Source organism: Eurosta solidaginis, chromosome 1 (assembly GCF_040869045.1).
Source record: "Eurosta solidaginis isolate ZX-2024a chromosome 1, ASM4086904v1, whole genome shotgun sequence".
Classification (NCBI taxonomy): domain Eukaryota; kingdom Metazoa; phylum Arthropoda; class Insecta; order Diptera; family Tephritidae; genus Eurosta; species Eurosta solidaginis.
The window spans coordinates 91558587-91582526 of NC_090319.1; the positions used below are offsets into that span (position 1 = coordinate 91558587).

General features: G+C 40.1%; 1 protein-coding gene and 1 pseudogene across 1 annotated transcript; both read left to right on the plus strand.

Moving 5' to 3' along the window:
* The window catches only part of LOC137237255 (putative nuclease HARBI1), a 526467-nt pseudogene that overhangs the window by 354210 nt on the left and 148317 nt on the right, over positions 1-23940 (plus strand).
* Positions 8636-14765, plus strand: LOC137236463 (GILT-like protein 1). The gene is made up of 5 exons (XM_067759102.1): positions 8636-9022; positions 11360-11491; positions 11554-11715; positions 11789-11926; positions 14488-14765. Exons 1-5 carry the CDS (start codon positions 8921-8923, stop codon positions 14590-14592), a joined length of 639 nt encoding a protein of 212 aa, XP_067615203.1. The 5' UTR covers positions 8636-8920; the 3' UTR covers positions 14593-14765.

A 23940-nucleotide genomic window follows, 5' to 3' on the forward strand; every position in this document is an offset into this window, starting at 1 on the left:
AACTTGCCTCAATGAATAAATTTGTCTTTAATTATTTTTGTTTCTATTGTAATAATAAATTTATTTTTGAGGAGGTGTGTTGAATTTCCATTCTTTCATGTTGACTAAAGACATAAATAAGCAACCCTGTGGGGCTTGCGAACTAAAGCAAAAATACAATGATTGGAAAGATACAACTACATATATGAATTATTTTCTTTTTTGAAACTGTCTGTACTGTTCTCTTATACGATGTCTATTGCGCTTCGTGTTGTTTGAATTATTATTCCGTTGATGTAGTATACGAGGAAAGTTGTAGAACGAGAAGACCAATATTGAATTAAAGAACAGTTTTGCTCAAATTTAATAAAACGTATTTTATTAAATAAATTAGTATAAAATACTAACAGTTGTAGCGATAAGGACACTCGCCGAAGGGCTTGGGGAGTGTTATCGAGTTGATGGTCCTTTGCCGGATGCAGATCCGGTACGCTCCGTTACCAAGCCCGACCATCTCGCGAAGGATTTGTTATGACCACATGGGACCTTCTAGGCCATTCCGTCCTCCCACCCCCTACATCCATGAGGACTTCGGGGTTGCCAGAGTCTCGGCTGTTAATGAAACAGGATTCGCCACGGATAGGTGAGGTTGACAATTGGGTTTGGAAAGGCTATATATTACCTCTTGAAAGGGTTGCGCTACAAAACCCCTTGAATCTATTTGTTATTTTAGTCGCCTCATACGACAGGCATACCTACCGCGGGTATATTCTAACCCCCCAACCCGCTGGATTATCCTTCGATACTCGCCGTCGGCATCATGTGCCCGACCATAAATCTTCCTGAAAACTTCTCTCAATACTCCAAGAGCCATCTTCTCTCGACACCGTCAATGATTCCCGAGCCATAGAGCACGACAGGCATGGTGAGTGACTTGTGAAGAGTGATTTTTGTTCATCGGGATGGGACTTTACTTCTCAGTTGCCTACTCAGTTCAAAGTAGCACTTGTTTGCCTAAGGCATTTTCCGTTTGATTTCTAATCTGACATTGTTTTTTCGGTTAATGCTGGTTTCAAAATAGACGCAATCCTTCACAGTGTCGAATTTATACCCGTCAACAGTGATGTGGCTGTCAAGATGCAAATGGGCCGATTCTTTCTTGGGTGACAGCAAGTACTTCGTATTGTCTTCATTTACCGCGAGAATCAATCCGTTAAGTAAAAAAAGAAAAAAATTGTTTCTAAAGTACTTCCAGCTGGCTTCCACAATTTCGTTATGCTAAACAAGCCTATACGGCCACCGTGGTGTGATGGTAGCGTGCTCCGCCTACCACACGGTATGCCCTGGGTTCACACCCCAGGCAAAGCAACACCAACATTTTAGAAATAACGTTTTTCAATTAGAAGACAATTTTTCTAAGCGGGGTCGCCCCTCGGCAGTGTTTGGCAAGCGCTCCGGGTGTATTTCTGCTATGAAAAGCTCTCAGTGAAAACTCATCTGCCTTGCAGATGCCGTTCGGAGTCGGCATAAAACACGTAGGTCCCGTCCGGCCAATTTGTAGGGGAAATCAAGAGGAGCACGACGCAAATTGGAAGAGAAGCTCGACCTTAGATCTCTTCGGAGGTTATCGCGCCTTACATTTATTTATTTTTATATATGACGGCAGTCGCAGTGACCTTATTCACTTTTTATTTTTATAAACAAATGACAAGATATTAGTTTCGTTACTATTGTGGATTAAGTGTTTTGCTATAAAAAAGTACTCGATTTAATACTGTTTCACAAAGCGGCCTCTTCTGTACTTCCCCTTTCTCTCATCATTCGTATTAAATGGGAGCTTTCAAAATAAGCTGTCACTACATAGATCACCTTGTCGTTATTACATCATGGTCAAGTCTATGCTAAGTATCAGTAATGGGTCCTTAAGGGAGTCTAAGTTCGGGTGTAACTGAACATTATATACTCAGCGTGATTTTCAATTGTACAGTTCATTTCAGATAAATTACTTATTCGAATTTTGTTGAAAGGGATTTATTTTTTTGAGGCCCTAGAAATGTTGTGTAGTGCTTGATCGAAATAAATGCGTGGCGCCGCTTATTAAAAAAAATGTCTCCCAATATTTTCGCAAAGATATGTTTTTTTATTGCAGTCTACGACCCTTTTAAGCACCTTTTATATATAAAAGTGGGCGTGGCCTTTAACCGTCCAGTCCATTTTTACTAGATATAATATAATATATAATATATATAATATTTTCTGCTATAAAGAAAAATTTGTCCACACAATCTAATTATGATCCGTTTAATTTTTCTTCGAGTTATGGCTCCCGAAACATAGAAAATTGCTTGGCAAAAAAGTGGCGGTGCCGCACCCAATTTCAAAAACTTTAATTTTTGGATTTTTCTTATTGTAATTCCATTTGGGAAATGAAACACCATTGATATAAAGCTCTTTTTTGCAAAGAAAAACCTAATATATTCTTTCAGGACCCTTTTAAAAATCTTTTATATAAAAGTAGGCCATTTCGCAAATTTTTCTTCGAAGCATTCCCTTATTAAAGGCGACCTCTCTGTCCAATTTTGTTATGATAGGTTTAACGATTTTTATTTATGATTTTATCACGCCCATTTTCAAAAAGTTTTTCAAATTTTTATCAAGAGTTTTTATATATTCAGTCCAAACATCAATTTTCAACATTCTAGGTGTATTATTTATTTAATAATCAGTTTTTTTGTGTTTTCCAAAATGTTATGTATGTAAAAACTGGGCGTGGTTATCGTCGGATTCCAGTCATTTTCAATACCAATCTATTTTGGGTTCAGGTAAGCCCGTATACCGAATTTGGGGAAGATATCTCAATATTTGCTCAAGTTATCGTGTTAATGGACAGGCGGACAGAAGGACGGACGGAAGGACATGGCCCTATAAAATTCTTTTTCGTTACTGACGATTTTGTTATATGTAAGTCTGTATCTATCTCGATTCCATTATAGCTGTACAACCAACCGTTATCCAATCAAATTTAACATACTCTGTGTGCAAAGCACGCTGAGTATAAAAGTAGGTAGTTCTTTGCTAATTTGTGTTCTTAGAAATGAAACAATAATGTGTAAAACGTTCTTGGAAAATAAATTTCACACTTTTTCTGATATTTTCATGTTTGTGATTTGCCCCGGCGCAGGTCGCAAATTAGTGACTTATTTTGTGAGACTGGAGACGCGAGACAGCTTACAGAATAGCAAATTGTCTCAAAACTGATTTTCATCCCAAATAGTGACTACAGACGGCTTACTGAATTCAGCTGTAAAACAAAATGAAACTAATTTGATTTATGTCAGGTGCACTTTCCCTCCCTTTATTTATGTCCAAGTAATGCGTGCAAGCATACCGATAGCGATGAGGATTTGTGAAGCAATATATCGATGTGCCAAACCAAAAGTGACCTTTATAAAATGTTTATATAGAAGAGTGCCCCGGTTTGTGACAACTAAGCAAAAACTGTCTGCTTAGAATTTCGTTATGCTCTTTAAATTGAGTTCTTTGGCCAAATTATGTAGATGTTGTTCAGGAGTCATGAGAAGGCATCACATGACAGCTGTGAGTGCAACATTTTGGCAGGCCTGCAGCCTTTTCCAGTTTGTGTTTTAAGAATAGGCGATAAAGCTGGTGAAGCGTAGTACATGAGCGACCGGCCAATTGCTTTGTACGTGGTACGGTATTTTCCCCAGATGCTGCCGGCAAATGACTTGAGGATTTTGTTGCGACTTTGTACTTTAGATACAATTTCGGTGGCATGCGCTTTGAAGGTGAGAGTGTTTTTCTAACGTTACCGCCAAGATCAATGGGTGGCGGACAGTCGAAGTATTTTTCGAAGTTTACCCCTAAGATCGTTGGGTGGCTGACAGTCGGTAGCGTAACACCATCGACGTGAACGCCCAATTTTTGCATCACCCGTTCCTTCCACGTCGTAAAGAGGGTGGCTGTGGATTTAGTCGGTGATAGCACCAGGTCGCGCGAGGTGAAGAAACTAGAAAGACTGGGAAGATAACTGTTTATTCTAGAAACTAATTTGATTATTGGAGAGCCAGGTCCCGTTACCATTATCGTGCAATCGTCGGCGTAGAAAATGATTGTAACTCCTTCAGAAGGGGTGTTAGCACACCAACCTGTAGTACTTTCCGTTAAATTTTCCTAGGCTTTTAGGTTTCGTTCCTAAATTGAACTGAAGCTTGCCCATCATTCATATAATTTGCGGTCAATCTTTTAGACAAGGGGGAAGGCATGACCCTCTTTGGCCTAGAGTAACGTGTCGTGGTTGATTGTATCAAAAGCGTTTGACAGGTCAAGTGACACGAGCACCATGCTATGGTGGGATTTTTACAGGTTCAGTCCGTAATTCGCCTGTGACTTTATGGCGTTTATGAAGTTTGTAGTGCTATGCATTTTGCGGAAGCCATGTGGATTAGTGGCTAGTCGAAGATTCGCAGTGAAATGAGGGAGCAGGACGGCTTCCAATATCTTCGCTACGAGCGAAATAAGTGATATCGGACGATATGACTCGCCTTCGTTAGCTTTTTTCTGTAGTCTTAAGCCGTAGCATCTTAAGTTAATAACCATTCGATCGAAGAGGTTGCGCTAGAGGATTCAAATCCAACCATAAGTTAATTGATTGACTTAGGCAGTTTTGGACTTGTGACCACAGAACAAGCAACAGTTTGTCTTGCTCACTGCTTGCTTAACAACAATAACCTGAATTATCTCCATTTTTTAAGTGCAAATGCTCCCATTCATTTTAAAAGCTTAACTGCCTAGCTGACCTTTGGTAATACATTAGTAAAGTACGCGAATAATTACCAGGGGTGGGCGCGAGCTTAGCACCAGCTAAGCTACCATATATGAATACGATGGGCGAGAGCACAATGGCTACTTGGTAGTAGTGGTGCCCACCGCTGATAAAGTCTAATGCACCAATATATGCCTTCTAGACTAAGAAATCATCATCCACGACGGAACCTTTTTTCATTACTTTAAGTTGGTGATCCATAATTCCAATGCTTTCAGAGCCTTTACTTGCCTATGCTCCCAGATCCCACTTTTTTTTGCTCTGAGTGTGATTTCTATGAAGTTGCTTATTTGTTGTTGCTCTTTTGTGCCGCTCAGAATTTTGCCTGTACCATTATCGGCAGTGGTTTCGCCTACTCTCAGTTCTGGCTCCATCGCGAGCAAAATTTATACATATTGTAACGAATTTGCTTGCAAATCCTCTTATTTGCCTTTTTGCTAAGTTCGTATCACTAAACTGTTGAATAAATAACTCCAATATTGAATAATGGAAAAATGGCCTTTATTAAAATACTTCACAATAACACTCAAACTGTGCAACGAATAGCTTAATAACCAAACTGATAGCTTAAATGAGACTGACTTTCAAAATAATACTGCTATTGCTCGCTAGATATCGTCTTAGTCGTAACTGCTTGACAACTCAAATCAAACTGAATTACAGCGCCTCTACATCTGTCGCCTTTTATACTCTTTGGTTTCCTCGTTCGCATCTTCTAGACGCTTCCAGAATCTACTAGTCCAGTAGCTCTCAAACTTCTCAGCTGTAATTACAATTGCACAATTTTATAGTTTTTCTCATTGCATACTTATAGGAGTATCTCAGATATATGCATGTATTTGTGCATTGACTCTCTGCTGCTCGTACACGTACATGGTACATATATGTAGACGCAGTTATTGTTTCGTTTATGTAGATACATGATGATTGAATTATTGATGTGCATTCACGTCACTGCTTAGCATCGCTTAGAGCTGGCAGCACTCCTTAGTTTTGCTAATATTCGTAACAATATGTATCATGGTTAAGCACCACGCACCATCTATTAGTCGATTTCCCAGCAGCCTTTGATAGCGCGAGAGAGGAGTTGCTGCTGTGCTTGAATTTAAGGCACCTGCAGAGCTAATAAGGCTTTGCCAAATGACGTCGAGCTCCTATGGGGAAAACCAAACGAGGCTTCAGACAAGGTGACTCTCTTTCGTGCGATTACTCTATTCTAATGCTGGAGATAATTCTAGTATATTGAAATAATTAGCCTTAACAAACGCGCTGTATGTTCTGCCATCTCTGGACTAGAAAAGTAAATAAATACAAGGTACGATAATCTCCGAAGAGATTTTATGCCGAGCTTCTCTTACATTTGCGTTGTGCTCCTTTTTAAATATCCTTACAAATTGACCGGACGAGACTTACATGTTTTATGCTGACCCGGATGGCATCTGCAAGACAGATATATTTTCACTGAGAAGCTTTTCATGGCGGAAATTCACTAGGAGTGTTTGCCAAATCACTTCCGAGGGGCGACCCCGATTAGAAATTCCTTTACTTAATTGAAAAAACTTGTTTTTAAATTTTTGATGTTAATTTGCCCGGGAGTTGAACCCTCAGTGTGGAGGCGGATCATGCTACCACTACACCACTGCGGCCGGCTGCTGATTAGATAAAGAAGCAAAAAAAAAAGTTTTTCTTTACTAAATAAATTATAAATTAAAAATTGCTTCAAATAAAAGTTTTCATACATTTTACAAAGTGGATTTTGTTGTAAAATGAGCACAATGGCAGTCACGTCCTCTTTACGGATATAAATTCGAGACTGTGAAGTACTTCGTACTTTCGCGAAACAGCACTAACAGCGAAAATAATAACAGCCTCGAAATCAATATTGATGATGTATTGCTCGGAATCATTGTGAATTTATACAAGTGAAAAATCTTTCTATTCCTCCATCGCCATACCTACCAGTGAAATAATAGCTGACAGGGAGAACGGCCGTCGCGAATGGCCAGATAATGGAAGAAAGGTTTGTTTTTTCCTCGCGGTTATTAAAATGAAGTGCCATGAACTGCCCATTTGTGTTTTTTAATCAGCCTTTCTTTTAAATGTGTATACAGAATATCAGACTACATATTGATATTCATTTCTAAAATCTATTTAATAGATTAAATATGAGCAACCAGTTAAGCGAACATTTTAAAATATGTAAAAAATGCAATGTACCAGTCTACAAAAATGTTTGTAAAACACTATTTATTTATTTGATTTAAGTAATCGAACAGCGATTAAACAGGCGATCGAGGCTGTTTACTATTGTGAACGTTTTTATCAAACATTCGCCACTTGTATGAATTCACAATGCTCGGAATCATGAACGGCGGCGAGAGAAGATGAGTTGGCCCTCAGAGTGTTCGAGAAAAAAAGTTCTCCGAAAGATTTATGGTCCTGTCCGAGATGCTGATGGCGTGTATGAAAGGAGGTATAATGGTAAGCTGTATGAGCTTTATGCAGATATAATAATAGTGTAACGAATAAAAGCCCAAAAGCTTTGCTGGCTAGGTCGTTAAGCGCCAATTAATGAATGAGAGATGACTTTATTTTTTAATTGCTTTCTCAGCCCAAAGATATCCCCCTAGGGCTGCTAGGCTGAAAATGGTTTTCCTGTTTCTAACTCAGTGGTGTACTCAAGAGCTTCGTAAAACTATTCGGCGTTTACTTGTATGTCGTGTGAGCGCAGCGACAGCGATTGAGTAAAGCAGTAGTCAATCGGCTTAAGCTTGCACTTCAAGCAGTAAACATCTTATAAGTGAATTTTCTGCTCAACTAGTCTCCATGTAAACACATACTACTATAAGAAAAGTTGTAAAGAATCGGGATTGGGAGAAATATATGTATGTACATCTGTATTGGGTTCCCGAGCATATGTGAATAGATGAAAATGAAAAAGGGGATGAGCTAGCTAAACAGGGCACATCCCATAAAACTTGTACCGTAGACGTCCCAATCAGTTTAGACCAAGCAGGAAAGGCGTGAAACGAAGCGCGGGGCTGCAAAGTGTCGAAGATCATGTGCATAAGGTCCTACAACTTTAGATTAACAAAGTTACTCTCATCATTGCACACGATGGGTATTCTGAATGGAAACTGCCTTCTGATAGCACATGCTTTCAAATTAAGCCTTGTTAGTACACCATGGACACATTTAGTCTATGTGAGGTCTTTATTGGCCGGCCAGTTCAACCTAAGCCTTGTCAGTTATTGGGGATGTAGGAAGTGCGGTTAGGAGGAGGAAATGATCGAAAACATTCGCAAGGCTTAGACTCCAGCTATTAGGAGTGGCACGACTATCAGATCTAGAAGCAGGAAGTAGCATAGTCCTAGAAACTCCTAGTTTTTGCCAAGGAGGCGGAGATATTTTATAACATAGATTATGTTTCCTTATAGGGGGTTTCAGGTTGTTTGATGAGCAAACTTCTGGTAATACTATGCACTCATTCAGTCTATGTGAGGTCCTCACGCACCGGCCAGTTCAACCTAACCTAACCAAACTAAAGGGTCTTAAAGCATAAGTCGGGCTTTCGATTTGATATTCGATTCCACTTTCGGTCGCACACTAATTATTATCAACATTTTGCTCTGAGCAAATGTCTTTACTCACTCAACGCTTGCGCCTTTGAAACCGGCTTAAGCGCAAGGTGTAAAAGCTTAATCGAATGCCAACCATTGGTTGGCGGTCTGACGCTTGCATGTAAAAGTTACAATTGTTGTTTTTATATTTGCTGTTACTTTTGGTATTGATATTTATGCTTTCAGATAAAAATTGCCAGCAGCTTTAGCCATTTGTTTGCTCGACATCGAAAAGTTCACACGTCGTCTGTTATTTAGATTTGAGTCTAAAAAAAGTACGAACTAGGCGAACGCGTTTGCTCTTAACGGTTTAACCAGCTTCTTTTTTGTTTTTGTGTTTAGTGTTTACAATAAACAAAAACAACCACTCAACGTTAAAGACATTGAATCGGTTCGATTACACTAAATAGTTCGGTTATTCATTTATATTTACTAAATTATAAAAACTCCGCTGCCGTTCGCGAAAAAAATTGCCACAATGTTGCAAGATATAACGAAATTATTTGTTTTTTTATTGCCTCAAATCATGTTTAGTGTGTCGGCGCGTGCACAATTTGCACCGAGAGTTGACTCCAATAAGGTAAAAGCTTGACATGTTTTAAGTTTTGGATACTTAAGTGGATATATGTATTGATAATATTTATGGGGCTTTTCACGTCCAAGTGCTTCCACTTTAAAAACTTCAAGTCCCAAACATCCGCGAAAGTTGGTGGAATTGTTGTTGTTGTTGTAGCGATAAGGACACTACCCGAAGACCTTGGGGAGTACTATGGACGTTGATGATCCTTTTCCGGATGCAGATCAGCTACGTTCCGTTAACAGGCACCATAAAGATACTATCCCGACTATCTCGGGAACGATTTGGTATGACCACATGAAACATTCTAAGCAATCACGCCCTCCTACCCCTAGATCATTAGGAGTTCGGGGTTGCCAGAGCCTCGGCTGTTAATGAAACAGGATTCGGGTAGGTGAGGTTGACAATTGTGTTGGAGCAGCTATATATTGCGCTGGCAACCCCTTGAGAGGGTTGCGCTACACAGCCCCTACCGTGGGTATATTCTAAGCCCCCTAACCCGCTGGGGCGGAATTGTTGTTATTATAAGGTACATTAACTGCAAAAATGGAGGGACCGAAATTGGAACGGACGGCGATAATACAGGATCTCGAAATCTCGCTCTTTCTTACTTGAGAATATTTTCGATGAAATATAGCCCAACAAATTTCTATATACAAAAAAATTGTATATGCTTTTTGTTGTACAGCAGCGAGCAAAAAAAAAAAAAAAAAAAAATAGCAGTGGAAATTTTTTTAAAATTTCCTCAAATGAATTCCTCTTTGTACTTTCGATATTTTAGGAAACAATTTCTTTGAGTTTTGTTATCGAAACTATGCAAACGAACCTCAAGAGCCTTCTTTGATCTTTTGAGTACACATTTTTGTAGCCCAATCAAATTAAGTCTTGGTTGTTTGGTTGGTCGCTGCGCCGCCCGAACACCAAAGATCCTGGAATGAAGTGCTGCTGTTTTAGTATGGCTAGTCGGTATTCCATTCGAATCCGAATAAGAAGGAGTCATCAACTTCTAGTTTCCCACACCAAGTGCACTGTATGCCAGCTAAAAATTATATGATTGCAATATCACGCCGGGCTTACCAATGGCAAACGTCCGACCGGCGCATTCGTTGCATCGTGCTGCCAAAATACAAATAGCAGCCCATCAACACCAGGTACTCCAGCAGCAGTCGGACAGCACACACGACAAAGCCTAAATCCTTCAAGGCGTGTATACTCATCTCTAACCGCTACAGTTGCATCTGCCCGCCGTTGCACTTCAGATACGCCAACTAAATTGAAACGGGTTAGCCGGAAAGATTGCTGAAATAGTGGCTTACATGAATAAAAAAATTGTCAGTGTAGTCGGGATTCAAGAAACAAAGCTAATATCCTAAAGGGCTGTAGAGCTGGAGTTTTTTATCACCCACCACACCATGAAATACAGTCTATTTCAACCCAACATCAACCGCATAACCATCCGGTCAGGTGATATTGACCTACAAATAATTAACATCTATATTCCTCCTGCCTCTTGTTCAAGAGGCATCGCCCTGATATCATACTTAGTGGCGAAAACTGTCTTATTCTTGGCGATTGCAACGCAAACCACGACCTCTTAATAGTCCCAGACGGAATAGCCATACCAATGTTAAAATACGCTGGCGCTCAGGGAATAAACTACCTGATGCACGCTTTCAACCTTTCGTTAAAGTCCTTTGTAATTCCCGAACAGTGGAAAATGGCAAGGATAATTCCACTACTAAAGCCTGGTAAACCAGCTAGCGAAGGCAAGTCATAATTTTTTTTCCACAGAGTGGGTCGGAGTAGTATAGGCCATTTATCTATCACTATCCGGAATACAAACATGGCCATCGCTGCATTCTTTCACACTCTCATCTTACCAGTCATCTACGCGGTTTAATAAGGTATTAACAAGGTCAGCTAAAGTTTGAAGATGTTTGCCGGTTGCCATTATCTCGGTTACATATCACTGGGGATGAAATATCTGCTTTCGAGGCTGCCTTGGAGACTTACCTTATTTTAAACGCCTCTCAGATCTCATTGTCATTTATAGTGCAGCAAGAAATATATTTTCTGATCGAGAAGATTTAAAAGGATCAAGGGATTAAGTAGTAAATTTCACCGCATGAGTGTTGATTAGATCCCCAGAGAATCTTAGTAAATCGAGGGTCGTCCAATGTGAATGTTTCGTTGATGTGCTTTGAAAAGTGAGTGTTCACTAGAACTTTTAGCCTGTACAGAGAAGTTGGTCATTTCGATAAAGAGTTATGTTTGCTATGGTCGTCGAAAAGGGGTTTTAGTCGGAAACATCTTATTTAGAAATGTTTCTTTTCCTTTCAGCTTGACGTGACAATTTTGTATGAATCCCTCTGTCCGGACAGCATAAGATTTATGTCCAAACAACTAGCGCCGTCTTATGGAAAGCTCAACGCAAACCTGAACGTAAATCTTGTGCCATTTGGGAAGTCACGTGTAGGTATTCAATTAAATTTGTATCCTTGTTATATTTTAAACATTACGCAACTCTTCCATAGTCCGTTAATTATGGCAGCGAATTTTATTGTCAACATGGACCAGCGGAGTGCTCTGGGAATCGTTTACAAACGTGTGTTTTGAGTCAAGAGAGTACGCAGGATCAGCGCGTTCGCTTTGCTATCTGTCAAATGGTGACGAGAGATAAACAAAACGTGGATGAAGTAAGCTATTGTTATACCCACTAACTCAGGAAGCCGGAGACTTATATTGCTTTTTTTTTAAATAATTTTTTAGTGCACCGATCAAGTTGGTCTCAACAACGATATTAGCAACTGCGTCGATACAGCTCTGGGTACTCAGTTGCAATTAATGGCTGAGCATGTGACTCAACAATATTCGCCTTCATTTGTTCCGACGATAGTTTATGATGGGGTAAGTGCCAAGATTTTCTAGATTATTCCGAAGAATCTTGGTTATGTTCTAGCTAAAGCCATACATTTACGCAGAAATTGCTCAACAGTCTTCCTGGAGCTTAAGTCTTTACATCGTCTGTTTCTGCTTCAGCCCAATAATGATTGGTGCAGACCGCTACATGTTAATGGGTGTCGGCTCTAGATCTACCCAAAAAACCCCGTGTCCTTCTCTGTTTGTAGCTCTTGATGTTGCACAACCCGTAATATTCTTCAAGTTTTGCTGAGATTTGTTCACGTGACAGTTTCGAACTTGCTCTGGGCTACACCTAAATATATATCTACCTTGGTGCTTGTCATTTCCTCATTTCCTTCTGTTTATACTACCGTGGTGTTGTGGTACAGCGGTCGCCCACAACACCGAAGGTCCCGTGAAAAGCAAGGTTCTCAGCGAAACTGCATCTGCCTTGTAGATGCCGTTCGGAATCGGTATAAAACGTGTGATCCCGTCCCGACAATTTGTAGGAAAAATTAAAAAGTATCACGAGGCCATTATATTTACTTTTTTCTGCTGTGTCCTTGCGTCAGCCATCGTATTTCCTATGCCGATAGCAATACCGCAAGGACTTCCGCTTTAAACACATCACAGTATGTGCGAAGTTAAAATGTCGTAGAAATCTATAAAGAGTCCAAGTGGATTCCGGCCTCCACACCTGAGTCCACCTTGAAACTGTGGGCGTAGATTTGTATGCCAAAGCAAAGTAATGATTTGCAGATGTGACATGCTCCTCCGGTGGCGCCAAAGCATGACGCGCCCTGAACTTTCTGTAGTCTAGTGATACTGCAATTCTTCCGAAGAGCATCCCCGATACACTCACTACAGAGCCATAAGTCTGCACCTGTTGCATCACTACCGCATATAACCTTACGCTTGGGACCCCATTTCTTAACGAATATCGATTTACTAGTAAAAGCTTAGAAAGAAAAGCATGCTTACAGTATCTGCGCGCTTTCCACCTCACTTTGGAATCTTATACCCAGGTACTTGGAACCGTTTAATAAGGTTAATTGCGAGCTTGTGCTTACTCGTGAGGTATAGTAAAACCGTTTCTGGATTTAGCCTAAGACCACCTTCCTGTCATCACATGCTTAGTTTTCTTAACATTCTTTCCATGATTTTGCGCATTACGGAAGGGAAGGCTTCCGAGCTCAGGATTTGCCATATCGCCACGGGCCGCTTCAATCTTAACACTACTTTCGTTGAGCTTTCCTGGCATATTATTATATTATAGCAGTGAGCCACGGTGGAGATGGGAGCACCCCACCTTCTAGTGTGCATTTACATATCTGCTTGCTAAATATGGCTCCCTCTCGCTCAGCTGATATCCCGCTGTTGAAAAAAAGTTTCAAGATCAAATTCCTTATTAGTTGCTCCACGCTTGCCCTGCCGAGGGCGGATTCTATTGCGTCAGCACATTCCATGTAGCACCTTTCACGTCATAAAATGCAAAAGGAGTCTCCCTCTGTTCGCGACACCTATTAATAATAATTGGTTTAATATCCGAGGTTGCGCATCACAAAAGTTTTATTTAAATAATTACTAGCACGAATCTTATCAAGCTTTACTGAGTTCTTAGTAGCAATCTTAACTTTGACCCCAGTGGGAAACCCTTTAGCCATTTCCAATGCAATGAATAAAAGTCCAAAGTCGTCGCTGGCTAGGTCGTGTTATGCGAATATACGAAGACGCTTCGGGCCAGAAAGTATTAATATCGTCACCCGTAAATGCAGGAGCAGGATCCTCGTTAGCTGGGAAAAATAGGCGAAGAAGGAATAGATATTTTTGGTACTCGCAGTTGCCGCCAGTTACCGCGAAGAAGGCATAATTGGCGTGACATGTTACACAACTGTCAAAATCGCCTATGCGGTTAAGCGCTAGTGATGATGACTGGAAGCGGAAGGAGAAGGGAAAGAAGTAGGAAAAAAAGGTGAAAATGAAAGGTAGAGGTTATGGAATGAATTCTCGTTATGGTGATGGATCAGGTGACTGTTACATTTACGCTCAAGGCTATGGTTATGATCATGCTTACGGCTTTGGGTAGAAAAATTACGTCCTTTTATACTTTCATGAAAATTAAAACGTATATTTAGTTTGGCCTGATTCTCGAAAATTGTAAGTCCTTAAGGGGAATAAGATGTACTCACCAATAACCGAACGGATCGGACCATACTACTTCATTGCCGTCTAACTCTATCTCTTTGTCAGTCTCCTTCCCTCGTTTTTTCCTCTTTAGTTTTTTTTATTCTTCTCTATCCCGTATTCCCAGTCCCAGGCTCAGTGCCAGTGCCAGTGCCACTCTCACTACCGGTCCCAGTCGCAGTCCCGGTCCCCATCCAAGTCCCAGTCCAAGTTCCAGTCTCAGTCTCAGACTCGTTCCAGTCCTACTCTCAATCCCAGTCCCAGTCCCAGTTTCAGTCTCAGACCCAGTCACAGTCCCACTCCCAGTTCCAGTTCCAGTCCCAGTCCCACCCTCATATATGCATTTCTTAACTAAAAATCTATTTTTTTTGTATTCCCGTCAGGTTTTCAATCAACAACTTCAGGATGCATCATTAAACGATTTCTTTGGCACAGTTTGCGGGCTGCTGCAGAAGCGGGGAATCGTCAATGAAGCGTGTAGTGAGTGAGTGCGTTTATTATAATGAAATAAACGGGAGCACGAGTCGAGTGTTGAGTGTGGGATGATGGCAACAATAAAACTGAATTCATTACCTGCTTCAAAAAGTATTGCGTAATAGTGGTTTTAAAAATACCCATTCGCTGTTTGTAAATAAATAAATATTCAATTTGAGGTGAAAAATATAAATGACATATTTTTCTTTTATCAAACTTGCGGGTTTGTTGCTGGACCACAATTGTTAACTTGCTTTACACTTGCTCAATGGCTTGAGAATGACCGCAGTCAGAAAAATGTTGGATTTCACAAAACAGTCCACTTAACAAAAAGCAGGCAATGAGTTTCTGTGCATGATGTTGTTGAACAATTCCATCAGCTCTGTCACAGTTTGTAAAAGCCTCTTCGTGCAGTAAAAAATAATAGTAGGATCCTTTTGATTTGTCTCACAAGTCTCCGGGCCCGGATAGCGTTTTTGCTCTAGTTGGCCATGATTCAAACTGATTGTCTTACACGGAGATACTTACCAAAGTTTTGGAACATGGTTATCTTCAATCTAAAGGCCAGTAGGAACTCTCACGTATCAATGAAATTTAATGGAAAAAATCCCCAGTCGCTCCGGCACATAGAACCGGCTGCCGTGGGAAACTAAGCTTCTAAAACCAGCGCCCCTATGGTCCAACAAATTTGAAACTGCAGCTATTAATCGGGATGAAGGAATATTTACCCCTTATCTTATCTATCCAGAGTCAAACCCGAAATACATTATGTATGTCCTGCTTGTAATGTGTCCCCACATGACCCTAACCATCTCTTGCAATACAATGTGGAACCAACGCCTTCTACACCCCTCTCACTATGGCCCACCCCTGTTGAAACTGCAAGCTTCCTTGGATGGAGGAAATTGATGACTATTTGTGAGTGGTCGCGACTATTGGATGGGGCGAATCACTGCTACAACAACAATGATTTCCTAACAAAGATGCTTATGGCTGCGTATAACAAAGCTTGCCTTCTAAGAATACTCAGAGAAAAAACAAAGCCGCCATGGTGGATCAGTGAGCTGAGTATTCTTAGAAGACAGGTAAACGTAATGTTTAAGCTGGCAAAGACCGCAGAAAGCGAATCATGCCAGGACGAGTATACGGATCCATTGAGGATCTACAAGCGCCATGCAAGTGTGCAAAAAAAAATACACGTATGACCTTTTCAGAGAAGGAAGCATCTAAAACGTCCAAGTCGGGGTGATACTCTAACCTACTACCGTAAATTATTCTATCGGGAGCTTGGTTGAGCACGTGGCACCATGTCTGTTAGGTCAAGTAGCTGTACTTTCAATGGGGTTCCAGGTACATAGCACAATGACCATTAGACAAACGATGAGCAAAGATAGTCTTATGGTAAAGTTTCTGCGCGGGCATAGAGTGCACCAGCGAAACAGCACGGTTGAGGCACGGCAGCACGCTACCATCACACCACGGTGGCCGCCAGGAGAAGCATAGTCCAGGTAATAATAAAGAAGGAGAACGGGGAATGGTCAGGAGTCCCTTGAGGTTCTTTTCAACACACATTTTCCATCGGGAGATGATTCAGAAGAGCCAGGTGACATCATTCACAATGCGATCACGGAGTCGGGCTTGATAACCGATGTGTGGTGACCTGATGGTCGTCGAAAAAGGGTGAGTAAAGCTCGAGAGCCGAACTCTAGGCTACCTACAGATGTAAGTTGCCGGAATGTTTTTAAGAAGGGAAAGAAAAGTCATAATAGGTTTGATGTTCATATTCAATCTGTTTCTTTATTCAGAATCTTGAATCTGAGTGTGGGATTTCAATTTCTAATTCGTACTTGGAAATAATATTTAGCAAATTGTCCCTTTTTCGCCAAAATGTTTCTAATACGATTTCATGCGCTCGCTTTTGAATTTGTGTGAATAGGTATTGTGACGACTATGAGTGACACTAAGTGATACTCACATCCCTAGTCTGATGCTAAGTAAATAAAGTCACAACAACAATAAAGCAGACAGTCACTTGTATACATAAACGAATCAATCATTATGTCTACACATATGTAGGTACACGCAGCTGAGAAGCAAAGCACAACCATATGCAGACATCTTATTTGAGATGCTCCTAAATGTAGGCAATTACAATTGCGGAAGTGTCGCTCACACATACAAGCATGGGGTATGAGAAAAGCTATGAAATCGTGCAATTTTAGTTATAGCTGAGAAGTTTGAGAGCTCATGGACAATGCTAGTAGATTCTAGAAGATGCGAACGAGGAAACCAGAGAGTATAAAAGGCCGCAGATGTAGAGGCGCTGGAATTCAGTTTGATTTGAGTTGTCAAGCAGTTTCGACTAAGACGATATCTAGCGAGCAATAGCAGTATTATTTTGAAAGTCAGTTTCATTTAAGCTATCAGTTTGGTTATTAAGCCAGCTAATTGCAAAGTATAAGTGGTATTGTGAAGTATTTTAATACAGTTTGAAGAAAACATCGAGGCCGAGGTGGATGCTTTGAGAGGTCGTATACAGGAGTTGCAATTAAATCGCCCAACAGTTTCAGCGAGTAATCCAAAGGTAAAGACACCATCCTTTGACGGTTCTTTTCCTTTTCAGGTCTTTAAGCTACAGTTTGAGAAGACCGCAGCAGTGAACCAATGGAATGCTGAAGATAAAGTTACAGCTCTGTTCGTGGCACTGAAAGGGCCTGCCGCGGAAATCTTACAGACTATTCCAGAGTACGAACGGAACAGTTATGACGCATTGATGGCTGCTGTAGAACGAAGGTACGGAAGCGAACACAGGAAACAGATGTATCAAATAGAATTGCAAAACCGTTACCAGAAAGATAATGAAACTTTGCAAGAGTTTGCTTTAGATGTTGAAAGGTTGGCTCATTTGGCAAATGCTGACGCACCCGTGGAGTTATTAAATGTTTCAAGTGCGTCAACCCAGGTCACATTGCACGTCATTGCGATCTTGGTCCTAATAGTTCCAACAATGTGGGTGGCCGTAAACGCAAAGCTGGCGGAAATGAGCAAGAGCGTGTCGGATGTAAAGAACGAAAACTTTCCCCGGCTATTGAATGTCCTGTGATATTTGTGTCGCAGATTGAAAGGAAATCAAGCAGTCTTACCATCAGAGGGAATGTGGATGGCAAAGAGCGTGTACTGACTGTAGATACGGGGGCATCTCATTCCTTGATTCGATCTGATTTGGTCTACAGGAGAGTAAACTCATTACCTGGAGCAAGGTTGCGTACGGTCACAGGCGAGTATAATCAAGTCCAAGGCGAAGTGGTATGTGAGGTATTAATTGGAAAAGTCATGGTTCTACACAAATTCGTTGTGGCGGAGATCGTTGATGAAGTCATATTGGGAGTGGACTTCTTGGTTGACCATGACATCAGGATCGATATGCGGAGAAAAATTATGCGCTATAAGAACCAGGACATACCACTTAACTTTAGTTTGGAAAAAGGGTTCAGCAGTAATCGTGTACTGGTGGAAAAGACTCGACAAAGACCACGAAAGTCAAAGGTAAAGGTTGATGGATCGAATGGGCCATATAAAGCGAAATTAAAAGTACCTGCGAGAAAAAAACCGACATTGACAAAACCTAATGGACCCACAACACCGAAGCAATGAATTTCCCAGAAAAAATGCGAGGGTAGTTTCAAGCCAGAGCGCACTACTGTTGTGAAACGTGGGAACGATGCTGAGTATGCGAAACCAATCCGTCAAGCGCAAGCTCTACGAAGTAGTTCATTGGCTCAGCAGCAGAGTGCGAGGGAACCATCCGGGATAATGAGTAGTAAGATGAAATACAGGTACGACAAGGAAAATAATTCAGAAGGTTTCCGAGAGGGAGATTTGGTACTGCTATACAACCACCACCGACAGAAAGGTGTTCCATCCAAATTTCGGTGCAGTTGGGAAGGCCCGTACAAAGTTGTGAAGAAGATCAGTGACACCATCTACCGCATACAAACCATTGTGAAACCTCGATGTAGAAGAGTGGTTCAATTGGAGATGCTAGCAGCGTTTAGATCGGGAGATTTGTCTGATCGGGACGATCAGACTTAGGTGGAGTGCAGTGTGACGACTATGAGTGACACTAAGTGATACTCACATCCCTATTATGATGCTAAGTAAATAAAGTCACAACAACAATAAAGCAGACATTCACTAGTATCTACGTAAACGAATCAATCATTATGTCTACACATATGTAGGTACACGCAGCTGAGAATCAAAGCACAACCATATGCAGACATCTTATTTGAGATGCTCCTAAATGTAGGCAATTATAATTGCGGAAGTGTCGCTCACACATACAAACATGGGGTATGAGAGAAGCTATAAAATCGTGCAATTTTAGTTATAGCTGAGAAGTTTTAGAGCTCATGGACAATGCTAGTAGATTCTAGAGGATGCGAACGAGGAAACCAGAGAGTATAAAAGGCCGCAGATGTAGAGGCGCTGGAATTCAGTTTGATTTGGGTTGTCAAGCAGTTTCGACTAAGACGACATCTAGCGAGCAATAGCAGTATTATTTTGAAAGTGAGTTTCATTTAAGCTATCAGTTTGGTTATTAAGCCAGCTAATTGCAAAGTATAAGTGGTATTGTGAAGTACTTTAATAAAGGCCATTTTGCATTATTAACTATTGGAGTTATTTATTCAACAGTTTAGTGATTCGAACTCAACAGAAGATTGCAAATAAGGGGAATTGCAAGTAAATTCGTTACAGTATTATAAATACTTCGTATATTCTCTAATGATGCGTATAAAATTTGTAGATGCTTAACTAGTGTTTCTGGTTTGATTTTTAACAGATTTGTTTAAACATTTATTTATAAGACTTACTAAAGTTTTCTGTTTTCTTATCCAAGTTTTCTTTTATAGTATCCCACTGTGCCATACTATATTTGCTCTTGTTTTATATTGTGGGCAATGACCTTTTTTAATTTTCTTTTATACATTGAATGAAGTTTTATAATAAAATCTATAATAAGGATTACAGTTATTATACAAAGCAAAATTTGTATACAATCATTATTTTTGTCTTTCTTATTGTCGAGGATTACCTCATTTATTACATTAGCCTTTGGGTCTTCTATTTTGGATTTTTCTGAACCCATAATTTGTTAATTTTTTTTTATTTATTTAAATTTTAAACTCTTTATTTGTTTAATAATATCTTTTCTTTTTTCAGTACAAATTTCTAGGTTAAGTTTATTAAATAGAATAGCTTTACTTTTTCTAATATTAAATGGTCGTCCTGCCCCTCTTCTTCTTTTTGATTTGGCTTTTGACTGGTGTATTTTGCGGCTTCTTTTGCCTCGCTTTGTGTTGTTCTATAGTGATCCGTTTAGGTCCGGCTGATATGGGGATCGGTTTGTATTTAGGGGCGTTTATAGTATCTGGCCCTTCAGTGATATATACTTCGTTTGCTAATGCTTTGGCATATTTTTCGAATATCATATCAAACCTCTTTTCAGATCGTCTGTTGTCTAAGCTTTGGTGATTCGACGGGCGAATAGTTTTTTTGTTATTATATTATTGGTTATTTTTGTGTACTGTATGTCATGATACAAAAAAGAAGGTAGTTCCACTAAAATTTTTTTGACGTATTTGGGGATTTTTGAAGTTTCATAATGTTTGTTGTTTTGCCAGAAGCGTTGCCATACCGTCACTGTTTAAGGCGAAATTGTGGTTTTCGGGATAAAATATTCCTTTAGGATGAAAACGCAATGGTCATCTGAGACAATAATAATATGCTTTAGCACGATTTATGTGCATACATATCGATTGAGAATATAGTAAAACATGCAATTTTATTGAAAAATAGTGAATAATGACTCATAATTTGGTTAATGTTCCCTTGCTTTGCATACTTCGATCCCTGTTTCTTCCACCAAAACAGTTTTTGGGAGCTCGAGAAACTTATTAAAAACCTTTTCTAGGCTGATATTTCGTATCAAAATATTTCCAAGGCATGGGGCTCATTGTTTTTTCGTTTTTATTTAAAATAATTATGATATTCGTTAATATGAAATCCATCAAAATTAGAAAAATTCGTAACATTTTTCAATCTGGTAGCTTGTTTTTGGTGAAATTCTCATTGTCCCCGCAAAAGTCAAGTGGCTAACGTCGCACTAAATGGGACTACCTCCATTTTTTGTATCATGCGGTATGTTATGTTATTATTTTTGGAGAGGGAGGTCGCTATGCACCTGTTACACCTTGTATTTATTCATTGGGGGCGGGCACTGGGAGCTCCAAGGTATTGGCTGCGGGTTGAGCCACCTTGTTTTGCTTTGAAAGACCCCGCTTTGGGATAACAAATTTAAACTATGTCTTTAGAATATTTCACTAACCAGTTGAGAATAAAAAGCACAATCAATGGCTAATGAAAAAAACGAACGAAAAATGTTCATAGTTTAAGTCACTTAAACTTCTGTCATTTCAGACAGTATTTTCTTCTAATTTGAAATGCTTAGGTTTTTGTCGTTTGGTCCTCAGGATCGTTTACGATCGCCATGTGGTGACCTGATGGTCGTCGAAAAAGGGTGAATAAGGCTCGAGAGTCGATCTCTAGGCTACCTACAGATGTAAGTTGCCGGAATGTTTTCAAGAAGGGAAAGAAAAAGTCATCATATGTTTGACGTTCATATTCAATCTGTTTCTTTATTCAAAATCTTAATCTATTTATACAATTTTTGGTGACACAAGATTAGTTTTTACCTCCGCCTTACTTGTCTCGTTTTCCAATGACTTCCACCGCTTGGAAATGCTTTGAAGGGCAACCAATCGAATTTCCGTTAGGTAAGCAGTAATATCTACATTTATTAATGTTCATAGTCTAACTGCATTCCAATGCAAGTAATGGCTTTGCAGTAGGTCAGTACTTATGTTCATTGGTTGTGTGTACATTAGACTGGACATATTTTGTATGAAAAAAAAAATAAAAGTTTTTAAAAAAGCGGTACCGCCCCCTCAAATTATTTCTTTGTATATAGGTAATTAATTTCCAAACTCTTGGGCAGATAACTTAAGGTTAAGGCGTGGCACATTTCCATTGAAAATGCCCAGAATCGGGTTTTTTGTTATTTTCGAGAGCCATGCCTGACAAAACCTTATAAAAAATTGTTAATACTGTTACGAATATTAGCAAAACTAAGGGGTGCTGCTATCCCTAAGCCGATGCTAAGCAGTGAAGCGAATTCACATCAATAGATCAATCATTATGTATCTACATAAACGAAACAATAATTGCGTCTACACATATGTACCATGTACGTATACGAGCAGCGGAGAGTCAATGCACAAACACAAGCATATATCTGAGATACTCCTATAAGTATGCAATGAGAAAAACTATAAAATTTTGCAATTGTAGTTACAGCTGAGAAGTTTCAGAGCTGCTGGACTAGTAGATTCTGGAAGCGCCTAGAAGATGCGAAGGTTGAAATCAAAGAGTATAAAAGGCGACAATTGTAGAGGCGCTGGAATTCAGTTTGATTTGAGTTGTCAAGCAGTTTCGACTAAGACGCTATCTAGCGAGCAAGAGCAGTATTATTTTTAATAGTAGAGTTTCATTTGAGCTATCAATCAGTTTGGTTATTAAACAAGCTATTCTTTGCACAGTTTGAGTGTTATTGTGAAGTACTTTAATAAAGGCCATTTTGCATTATTATAAATTGGATTTATTTATTCAACAGTTTAGTGATTCGAACATAGTAGAGGATTGCAAATAAGAGGATTTGCAAGCAAATTCGTTACAATTGGTGTCAGAAGAGGAATTGTTGAATAAATTCCGAAGATTGGGAATACAACTTGGACATGGCAAAGTTGAGTGAATTGACGATCCAGCAACTGAAGAAGGAGTTGGAAGTCCGTGGATTGGCTACTTCTGGCGGTAAATCCCAGCTACAAAAACGACTAAGTGTAGCTATGGTATTTGAAGGAATCTACAATGCTGAGGAGTATGTCTTTCATTATGATAGCGACAAAACAACAACAAAAAATGGAAGAAAAAAACGAAAAACCGCAGACAGTGACGAGCACAATATCTGTACAAACATCGACAATGGCATCTCAGCTGGAGTCACAGGAGGCACGCATTTCAGAAATGTCGTCGCAAATGTCATCTCAAGTGGAAGAACAGAAGACATATATGTCATCTCAACTGGAAGCGCAAGAGGCACGTATATCTGGAATGTCGACAAAAATTTCGGAACAGGTATCATCGCAGCTCTTTGCGAAACTGGAAGAGCAGGATGCAAAAATTTCACAACTCGAGGACAAAATTGATGCCGGGATAGAAGCGTTGAAAGGTCTTATGCAACAGTTACAACTAAATCGCCCAGCTGTTCCAGCGAGCAATCCGAAGGTAAAAACTCCATCTTTTGACGGTTCTGTTCCTTTCGAGGTATTCAAGCTTCAATTTGAGAAAACGTCTGCAGTGAACTACTGGAATGCTGAAGATAAAGTTGCAGCTCTATTCGTAGCATTGAAGGGGCCATCAGCCGAAATCCTACAGACGATTCCCGAGGGAGAGCGGAACAACTATGAAGCATTGATGGCCGCTGTCGAGAGACGTTATGGAAGCGAGCATAGAAACCAGATATACCAAATAGAGTTGCAAAACCGTTACCAAAAAGCAAGTAAGACATTACAGGAGTTTGCTTCGGATGTTGAAAGATTGGCTCATCTTGCAAATGCGGACGCACCCGTGGAATACACTGAAAGGGTAAAGATTCAGAGCTTTATTAACGGCATACGGGACGTCGAAATGAAGCGAGCCACATACGCGAACCCAAAGCCAACATTTGATGAAACGGTATCCCATGCACTGACTCATGAAACAGCGTCACTTTTGAGTAAGCCCGCATACAAAGCTCATCGCGTGGAAGTGGAAAGGCCAGATTGGGTAGACTCAATCTTGGAAGCACTGAATGGATTACAACAAAACAATGCCGGAGTTATGAAGTGTTTCACGTGCGGTAACCAAGTCACATTGCACGTCATTGCAGCACCGGTCATGGTAGTTCCAACTTGGCTGGTCGTAAACGCAAAGCTGGAGGAGATAAACAAGAGCGAGTCAAATGTAAAGATCGAGAACTTGCCCCAGCTATTGAATGTCGTGTGATACCTATCTCGCAAACTGGAAGGAAATCGAGCAGTCTTACCGTCAAAGGAAATGTGGATGGCAAGGAGCGTGCACTGACTGTAGATACGGGCGCATCTCATTCATTGATCCGATCTGATTTGGCCAACAGGAAATTAAAGCCATTATCTGGAGCAAGATTGCGTACGATTACTGGCGAGTATAACCAAGTCTAGGGAGAA